The 10,273-nt window shown below is 29.4% G+C and overlaps 1 protein-coding gene across 1 annotated transcript; it reads right to left on the reverse strand.

The window, feature by feature from the left end:
* Nucleotides 1-223: 223 nt before the first annotated feature.
* LOC143074503 (uncharacterized) lies at nt 224-5,637 on the reverse strand. Its single transcript, XM_076249933.1, has 4 exons — nt 5,504-5,637; nt 4,715-4,843; nt 1,890-2,015; nt 224-472 (listed from the first exon to the last, which is right to left on the reverse strand). The coding sequence occupies exons 1-4, from the start codon at nt 5,562-5,564 to the stop codon at nt 339-341; spliced, it is 450 nt and encodes a 149-aa protein (XP_076106048.1). The 5' UTR covers nt 5,565-5,637; the 3' UTR covers nt 224-338.
* Nucleotides 5,638-10,273: the final 4,636 nt, after the last annotated feature.

Genomic DNA, 10,273 nt, shown 5'->3' on the forward strand with positions numbered 1-10,273 from the left:
AAATTTCAGTGTCACGTTGTCTGTTTTGAAGTTTTGTTTCATTGGAAATCATTCCACACCTTTTTGTTTTAATTATAAAAACAAAGGCAAATACAAAAGCACAAGAAAACAATTTAACACATCACAATACTAACAACCGAACAATGGACAGTATGCACTTCCATGTTAAAAAAAAACAAAAAAAACATAAGCAACTCCGAGAAAATCTCAATACGAATATATCGTGTGGTGTTGAATATATAATTATTCTTCGATTTTTCAATTTGAGTTAAATAAGGTTCTTTTTCATCAGAATTGTCATTGAATGGTTCTATAAATGATGCTTTTATGACATGACATCAGTAGTTGTTACGAAAACAAGGTTCTTTTTCATCAGAATTGTCTCCGCAATCATCTTTTCCATCACAAAACTCAGTAATGTAAACACAGTTCCCATTATCACAGTAACGCTGTCTGAATGCACATTCTTTGGCTGTAATAAAGAGCAAAACATCAATTATGAACAAACAATTCTGTTATTGTATACAAAGATTTAAAGGATCAAATTCATATGAAACGATTTTTTTCATAAAATGTATAGCACCAACAAAACTAAGTCCTGTTGTCTATTACGAATCGATAATGTAATATTGACAAATACTGTCATTCAATGATTGATGATAGCAATCAAGTAATAACATTAACGGTACCATTTTCCTGCACCAGATGCGTATTTCGACAATACATGTCTCTTCAGTGATGCTTGTGGCCAAAATATTTGAAATCCACATTCGAGTTTGAATCCGAAGGTTTCTTTAAACGTTATTATTGAAATATTTACAGAGAGCACGTGGAGCTTGTGACGAATAAGTGAACAGAAATAGTTATGATAAAAAGAATTATATCTTCAATATGTTCTAATCTGTTTATAAAACTTTACCATAACAGTTGAACAATGAAATGTTGTATTACATTTTGTTTTGTGAGAAGCAGTTATATACCGTCCACTTGTTTACATTTTTATCATGAGTTTTCATAAACAAACAGAACACAAAAAAAAAAAAAAAAAAAAACTTCCGATGCACGTAACAATCGTATTAAACCATTTATATTTATCAAAAAGAAGAAGAGGAGTTTGAAAGAGGCACAACTGATTGATGAGAATGAGAACAGGTATAATTGGACACTTTATTGGGAATAGAACAATAAAATTTGTTTTCTGAAAATAAAATTGAAATTACGTAGAAGTTACAACATCAAAAGTTCATCTTTTTGTTTTATTGTGTTTTTTTGTTTTCTTTTGGTGAGTGAAGCTTTTATTATTGTAACCTAAATTCGTCGCCACTAACACCCTCGTTACAAAAAGTCTATAGAATAATATTTACGTTTTAGTTTATTACATATTACATTGTACATAAATCATATGAAAAAAATGTGCAGATAACTTTATATTTTTGGTGGAATAGTGTACAAACAGTTGAAAGAAACATATCGGTACACTATACAAAAATCAAAGAAACACTATCGATTTACTGTACTACTGATGTTTTAAGCTACTAAAGGTATAAAAATAAGTTTACACATTGTGTTTTCGAACATTGACCTTTTTTGGAAAAGGTCAAGACTGCATATACATCTGAAATATCAGTTTCTTCGATAAATATTATTTAACAATGGGGATGAAATTAAAAAGCTACATTTTTATCCACTTTAGGTGAAGTGTAGTATAAAATGTATACACTGAAAGAAGAACTATATTTGCACAAAGGTTACAGTAGCAAATTGACATGTTATATCATTAGTTTCAATTGAAGATACCTGAATTATTTTTAACGTTTCCAAGTGATTTTTTTCAAATTTAAAAATTCACATGCACGAAACATGGTCTTAATAATTCATGATATACCAACTTTTACAGATATTAAATGCCTCATCCGATCCATCATAACAATCCCGTCTTCCATTACAAAGATAGAGATATGGAAAACATTGTAAATCATCAGCACATTTTAGGTCAGTACTTGGACATGTGTGATCTGAAAATAAGAAAGAATAAAATATTTTATTACATTGGTTGCAATGAATTACTTTGATTTTCCAGTTGAATAAAACCGATAATCACATGTGAAATAAACGTAGTTATTTCACTCTCTGACGTCATACAACAATAGGCGTTGTCAAGACGTCGATAACGGCGGATCAAAACAAATGGTGAAAAAAAGATATAGTTCCTTACATGTTTTACACTAATTAAAAAAAAAAGGCATTTGCCAATGTCATAAAAAGAATAACTAATCAAAGAATTCAAATATCGAAAAATATTCAACTCGTGACCGACCAACCCTAATAATTAACTCATGCGCTACGTGCATTTGTGAATTACTGTGTTGTTCGGTCACTCGTTGAATATTTTTCTCTATTTGAATTCTTCGATTAGTTATTCTATAAATATATTTTTCGAGATACTATAATCTTAAAACAAAAAAAAAAGATCCAGACTATCAAGATTTAATTTCTTACGTTAATGAGTTTGTGTAGCTACTTTCAAAAAATTCAACACGGAAAGTCCCTAATCAAATGGTAAAAAAAAACGTCAAAGAGTCTATTAAAAGTCGATATCCGTTTTAATCAATTGTAAACATGGTTACCGTCCGAAAATTTTTCAAGTTTCTATTACACGTTAACAGCGGGAACCTTTTATTTTGTTTGGTATATCACTTTTCTTTTTGACTTCGAACAAGCCCAATATGATTATTCCTGTTTCAGATCCTTATTGTTCAGTGTAGAAAAGACACTATCTATTTTATACATTCTTATGATATATCTATTCCTGACTCACAAACAAAAAAATCATCATAGATACCAGGATTAAAAATTTATAAATACACTGAATATCAATAGCACTGCAAGACAAGATAAATTTGTCAATATAATAATATTGTTTTGAATCACCAATATCTGGTTTTTTTTTAATAAAGTGACTATTTGCACATATCTTTGACAATATGTTCTCTAGTGGTTAAGTTTTAGAGCATAATCACACGTTTTGGAGACAAATAATTATAGTCAGGAGTCTCAAACTCTTAAACTCAATATTTGGTAAGTTGCAACATATGTCTATAAACAATCGTTTAATATCGTTACAAGAAAATTAAGGACAACATATACAATATAAAAAAAAATCAATCAATAATTGGACCAAGGGAGCAAGAGACGTGCCCCTATTCACCTCTGTCTTCCTCACATTTGTTTTTTAATTTGTGTAACTTGTAACACATGCTTCAGTTTAACTCACATATATTTTAGAATAATGGTAGCTTTTGAAAACTTTTTGCTTGAAATATCAGAAAAAATATATTCATTATAAAAAAGGTCAAAAAAAACATATAGACCCGCGAGACCCCTTAAGGGGGCTCGCGGGTCTAAACCATTTTTTATATTTAATATAGGATTTCTCTATATTTTTCTATAAATGAACTTTATCTTATACCTAATAGAAAAATAAAATAAAATAATGGGGTCACCGTTCATTTACGCTCACAATCTGCCTTCGAAAGAAGCATACATTTTGTTTATGTCCTTTTTTCTGTTGAACTAATAGCAGAAATAGCGGTAATATCGAAATAAAAAAAGAACTAAATTACAGAAATCGCTAAAATTTTACAATTATTTAGTTTATGTACAGCTTCTTCGAAAACAACAATAAAAAATATAGGTCACCGATGAGTTAAAAAAGATATTTCAATTTTAATGCCAAAAAAATGGCATTTTTGCACCAAAGGGAGATAATTTGGAGCATTTTCAATGATATCTACATTTTAAAAGTCACCTGGGGCCAACACGAATTGATTTTTTGGAATGATTTTTGTACCACATGATAAAGTAAAAACTACTAAAGGTAATAAATAAAATTTGTAATAAAAAATAAATGTTGAATTTTTTTCTGAAAATCATTATACCCGCGAGCCTCCTTAAATGTGCAAATATTGTATTCTGCCTACATATATAGAATTAATGGAGAAGAGAATGAAATTAATTTTTTCATTCTTCTAGAGATGACTGTAAAAGGTTATCTGTATAAACAGTATATTTACCTGTAATACTTTGAAACTACACCAAGTCTTTACTATTTTGTGTAAGCATAAGCTAAAAAAAATCATATTGCCCAGTAATGCCCAGTATTACCAATTTCTGGGAGTATTGCCCAGCCCAGGAAAACCATAGTTTTCCAACCCAGGAATTCTCGGGCTGTGAACACTTTGCCAACTCTGTCATAGACAGAATAAACTATAACAGTCATGCATTAAATGAAAAAAAATCAACGTTAAGGAAGTTCGCTGCTCAGTTTCAAAATAAATAGCTTTTCATAAGACTTATATATATTGATAGGGGATAGGTTGAGGAATAGAAAAATAATAAAAAATATGGAGGTCAATGTGCTTGTTTTAGAGATATTAGCCATTATAATTTTGGCGGGGAAATTTTCTCTCTTGAATTTTCATAGCTTTATCGTTGACCATTTAAAATTATCAAAATCTATTAAAAAATGAATAAGAATTTAAATGACGTTTACAAATGGCTTATAACTATACAAGTAAAAGATTTATAAAAAGAGATATGGGGGTTCATAGGCATTTAAAAAAAATATTCATTGAACAAACCATAGGATTCCGTATCTGACAAAAATTTCAAAACATGACGAGCAAACGTCCTTAAATATTGTACAATGTCTTACTTCTACAAATATCCTCCTGTTCGTCAGATCCATCAACACAATGTACTGTTTCAGCATCACATTGTTCCCAATCATATATACACTGGATCTGATCAGCACAATGCACCTGCCAACCTGAACACGAACGCCCTGTGTGAAAAAATATATGAAAGTTTCTGGTATATGGTAAATTCAAAACTAACTATATATATACAAAGTACGTTTAACCTATAATTGAGCTATGCTAAAAATTACTCTGAATTCCACTGAACTCTTTTAAATCTTGAAATATTTGGTTTGAAAATCAAAATTGACAAAGAAATGAAATAAAAACAGACTAAAAATTTATGTCTTTTAAAAAAAATGAAAAAATTTAATGAACTTAACAGTTGTGATAATCAATTCATTATTTATGAATTTAGAATGTGTTGATATAATACATAAGAAATTATCACTTAGATACTTTTAAAAGTTAAAAGGCATAAAATTAGGTTTAGCATTTGAAATATGTTAAATGTTGTTTATCAATATCGAATTTAGAACATTCAGAATATTATCTCTACATGTACAACAAAGATAAGTTTGTTTTGATCATTTTTTGAGATCATCAGACTGCAAACCACAATAGGACAACACTGTTAATGGTTGAGGAATACTTTTACCTTAATGATAACTCCAATGATACACATGAATATATGTGAAAGACGAAAGCTGATCAAACAAAATAATAAGCATTAGTCAGAACGATAGAACACCCCTCCTCTCACACACAAATAAACACATACAATGTAATACCATTAAATCACTAACCTATCTGCGATTCTACTATTCCAAGGAAACAAAAAATAACAGCTGCTTTTGTAATGCTCATTTTCTATACTTGACAAGTTGTACGTTGAAGAAAAAAAAATGAAATAATGTTATATTATACCAAAAAATACACATTAAAATGACGAAAATATTTTTGTCATAATTATTTAAATAATATATATTATTTGTACAAAGTGGGCTTGTTCTAACATGAGACCCTCGACAGATGCCACATGTGTTGCAGGATCTGTTACCCCTCCAACCAAGAACTTCCACAGTTTTAAATGGGGTTCGTGTTGCTCAGTGAGTGGTTTTCTATGGGTTCATGGTTCTGTTGTAAGTCTATTCGTTTTTAGCAATAAGGGTTGTAGGTTTATTTGCGACCTATGAGTTGCATGTCCTTCTCGTTTCCTTTTCCATTCACTTGTCTTATATTAATGTTTAACAAACTTTTAAATAAAACGTGATTTATTCACCCTCTATGTATCCATTACCAATGTAAAAAAAAAAATTCACTGTTCATACGTTTAATAGGTGTATATAAAATCCTAATTTGATTAAACTCATGATTACACATCTTCAAAACAAATTATACAACAGTTCACACAATGTTAAACACATACCTATAAAACAGAAAGCTTCCTCTCTTATTAGTTTCTACTTCTTTTCTATAAGATGGTCGATCAAACATCGGAGATTATATGCCCAGATAAATAATCATAATAAATTGAAATTACAGCAATTTAATTGCCACAAAATGTCAATAAATTAAATATTCTCAATTAAATGTAGATTATCTTATTATATGTTTTTTATGATGAATATCATCATCCTTGTACACGTTTTAACCTTTGTATGAAATGATTGATGGGAACATTTGCAACGAATCTAAAAGACGGTTTAAGAGAAATAAAAAGATTCCAGTACGATAACTCTCTGACACAGACTTTATGGCATATAATTTAACATTGTTGGGGTTTTATAACTCCGATGTAGAATTCATCATCTGGCAATATCTTTTATTTGAATTTAAATATATCTTTATTTTTAAAGCTCGTTTTCAGTCATTGGAAATATCACGAATGTATCTAATTATTGTGTATACATTAACGACACACACATAAACCTACGCAATGGTTATTATAATAATTCATGTGCCGTGTTTATTTAAACAAAGATATGCACAAACAATGACCTTCGCCTTGGTTATATAAGATGTAATGTGTGTTAGGAGCATTTAACATCTATTTATCACATTTGTTATATCGTTCTTTATAAGTATATAGTGTACACATATTTAAGGTAAAAGGTTATAATTATAACGAAAGTTGGCCCGAATATCCTGTTTGAATGATATTTAAAGATTTCAAAAAAGGGTGATTTGGGATTTCCTAAAATCTTTTCTTTCGTGAAAGATGTAAGGGTATTGATACAAACATCATCGCTTTGGAATGGAATAATCAAAATCATAAAGGAAACCTGAAGAAATTGATTGAGATCAAAAGGGGCAGGAAAAGTTCTGTCGACAGAGAAAACGTATCCTGATATATATTTATCACCTGTCATGCACGTTCAAAATGTTGAAGACAATGTTGGACACACTAGCGCGAGTAACACATCATATGGCCCCACTATTATCTGCAGATCTGAGACCATGAATCATTCGATAGTAAGTTGAGAAAATGACACATCGTACTGGTCAACCAATTTAGTGCACAGCGAAATATGAAAAGACGCTTAGCTAAGGAGTTTAATGCACCTAAGGAACACACACCTGGATGTTTTTGAAAGAAAGAATACATGTTAAACTTATATCTTAAACATGACGTAAGAAAATCGTATGGTCGAATCTCCATAAAAATGGCTTTTTAGATCGTTATGTAGTGTATAAAATAAAATTCAATGATACACTAACATGCTAATTTTTATAACGAATCACAATATTACGGCTATTTTCTACTATGAAAATGGAAGAATATATCACTGGCGATAAAAATAGACAATAATTGTTTTACAAATATTTACCATCCAATTTTCAAAAAAACTTTTTACTTCAGTAGTTGTGGTTTACACGATTTTCACCGGTTTTCTTTATTATCAGGATAATTATTAGACGCTTCATTTGTGTTTATTTAGCATAAATATATACTTCGATATATACTTTATACAAAATAACTTTCATTTGTAACATTTCATATTTGATTTACAAGATCTGTTTTGGTCATATAGCTCTTCAACGGTTATATGTAGGATACTAATACGGACGCATGAAATAATTGAACGAGTTGTTTTCATATTTTTTAGATCATCTATGATGATCGACTGTAAAGTTAACTTAACGTCGACCGATAAACTATCATTCTTCCCGATAAATTGTAAATATTAATTAATATTGTTCTCGCGTGCCATATACTAGTGATTATCCGATGGAACTACAATTACGTATTCTTTATCATAAGTTATAATCTTATAAATTCGTTCTTTTAAGTTTAGATTCACATTAGTGATCTGAATTTTATTACACTAGAAGTTGTTGCTTAATGATATGGTACTAAAATCAACCATAAGAATCAATTGGTTTTGGCCTCATATGACTTTTAAAATGTTTATATCATTCAAAAATCTCCAAAGTATCTCCCTTTGGTTTAACAATGCCATTTTGTGGCAACACAATTATTTTTTTATTTATCTCATCGCTGACCTTTATTTTTTATTATTTATTTGAAACAAGCTACATTTAGATGGGATATAGTTACATGTACGATACTGTTGTCGGATCATTAAAGGTTTCATATTTTGGCTAATTGATTCACTTTTGGGTCTTGGCATCGAAAATAAACACATTTATTCCAAAACCAGTTGTTGGCATGATAAGTTATGTTCATCTCGTATATTGTAGGATGATATAATACATTGTACCAAACCCCTAACGGGAGGACTTGTGCTTGATATTCATATGATAAAGACAACATAATCTTGCAATCAGTCTAATTGATGTCGGGAGCTGGCTTGTCAGTACCTGCTAATAGTCCTTTTTAAAATTTAATTGTAAACCCATCAGATGCTTAAAATTGAGTGCAAGGAATCGTTTGTTTATCATTTGTAAAAAAAGGTAACTTGTATCCAATACATTTACAGTTATTTTTATTGATCCATCTGAATACAGCTTTCAACGTGGAAAAAAAATGTTTCAATAGTATGGATCATTTTTAGTTGCCACATGGCAATATTTTGAAAGAATTTATCTTACACTGTTTCATTTGTTCTCATACAGAAAATTAACCACAACCTACCTAAAATATATAGCTTTTTTATTGCTGAGCTTAGCAACTCGTTTATAACGATAATTGGTTAGACGGAGTACTGTATCAATGTACAATTTTTAAGCTATAAGTTTGTTATTGTAACTTTTCCTTTTATTTTCTCAGTTATTGTAACCTAACTAAATTTACTAAGCGACAGCTACAGTATTTGTAGAATTTGATATGTGACAATTGTAATATGAAAGCAGATTATGAGTATCAATAAGGAAGAACCTCAGTTTCCTTTACGTTCCCGTACAATGTACATTATCAGAGGTTTGTAGCAAAAGTGTATTTATAAAAAAATGAAATTGAAATTTTTTGTTAAACTTTAGGCTTCATGAGGATTGCGTAAAAAATTTCGGACAAGATAAAAACACCCAATTATACAAATTTTAATGTATTCATAGGCAGTCTCTTTGTTCAAACCTTTGTATTTATAAAAAAATAAAATTGAAATTTTTTGTTAATCTTTAGGCTTCATGAGGATTGCGTAAAAAATTTCTGACAAGATAAAAACACCCAATTATACAAATTTTAATGTATTCATAGGCAGTCTCATTGTTCAAACCTTTGTATTTATAAAAAAATAGAATTGAAATTTTTTGTTAATCTTTAGGCTTCATGAGGATTGCGTAAAAAATTTCTGACAAGATAAAAATACCCAATTATACAAATTTTAATGTATTCATAGGCAGTCTCTTTGTTCAAACCTTTGTATTTATAAAAAAAATAAAATTGAAATTTTTTGTGAATCTTTAGGCTTCATGAGGATTGCGTAAAAAAATTTCTGACAAGATAAAAATACCCAATTATACAAATTTTAATGTATTCATAGGCAGTCTCTTTGTTCAAACCTTAACATCAGTGAGCCTAAATATATGTGAAGATCATTCTATGAGAAACTCAATGAAATGGTACATATATATAAAATAAATATTTTGGGAGAAAAAAAATACGAAAACTATTAATCATTTCCAATGTTCTGACTACAAGTTGTTGTATGAACATGGTACCTTGTTGAGATTTTAAAAAAATAATGTGGTTTTGGAAATTATGCAAATGTGAGTTACGCATTCTGTGTAGGAAAACAATTGAAATTCATAGTTATAAATATATCTAAGTTTGTTTTTTATGCAATTGTTTTAAAGTTGCATACATTTATTCAAAACATAATATAGATCCGCAGATAATCATGGAACGATCACAACCACATAGTATATGATAGACCGGCCATAGCCGACCAAACATGCCAAACTGATAATAGGTTTTTAAAATCAAAATTTGTTTACTTTGGTCATTGAACCTGTGAGTTATATACGAACCTGCAGTACAATAAACTAAAATTATTAAATTAATTTGAAGCGTCCAGGATCTGAAACGATTAAGACTATAGCATGTAAATAGAGTTAGAACTTTTGGAGTTAAAACAATCGTTTTTTTTTTTGTTTTTTTGTTTTAAATCAAT

Source organism: Mytilus galloprovincialis, chromosome 5 (genome assembly GCF_965363235.1).
Source record: "Mytilus galloprovincialis chromosome 5, xbMytGall1.hap1.1, whole genome shotgun sequence".
In the NCBI taxonomy this organism is placed as follows: domain Eukaryota; kingdom Metazoa; phylum Mollusca; class Bivalvia; order Mytilida; family Mytilidae; genus Mytilus; species Mytilus galloprovincialis.

What these genes read in the sequence shown, in the direction of transcription:
- LOC143074503 (XM_076249933.1), bottom strand. Translation starts at nt 5,564, where the DNA reads ATGAGCATTACAAAAGCAGCTGTTATTTTTTGTTTCCTTGGAATAGTA. An exon ending in AATAGTAGAATCGCAGATAG is followed by an intron (nt 4,844 to 5,503) that starts GTTAGTGATTTA and finishes TTTTTCACACAG; the next exon opens with GGCGTTCGTGTTCAGGTTGG. An exon ending in ACAGGAGGATATTTGTAGAA is followed by an intron (nt 2,016 to 4,714) that starts GTAAGACATTGT and finishes TCTTATTTTCAG; the next exon opens with ATCACACATGTCCAAGTACT.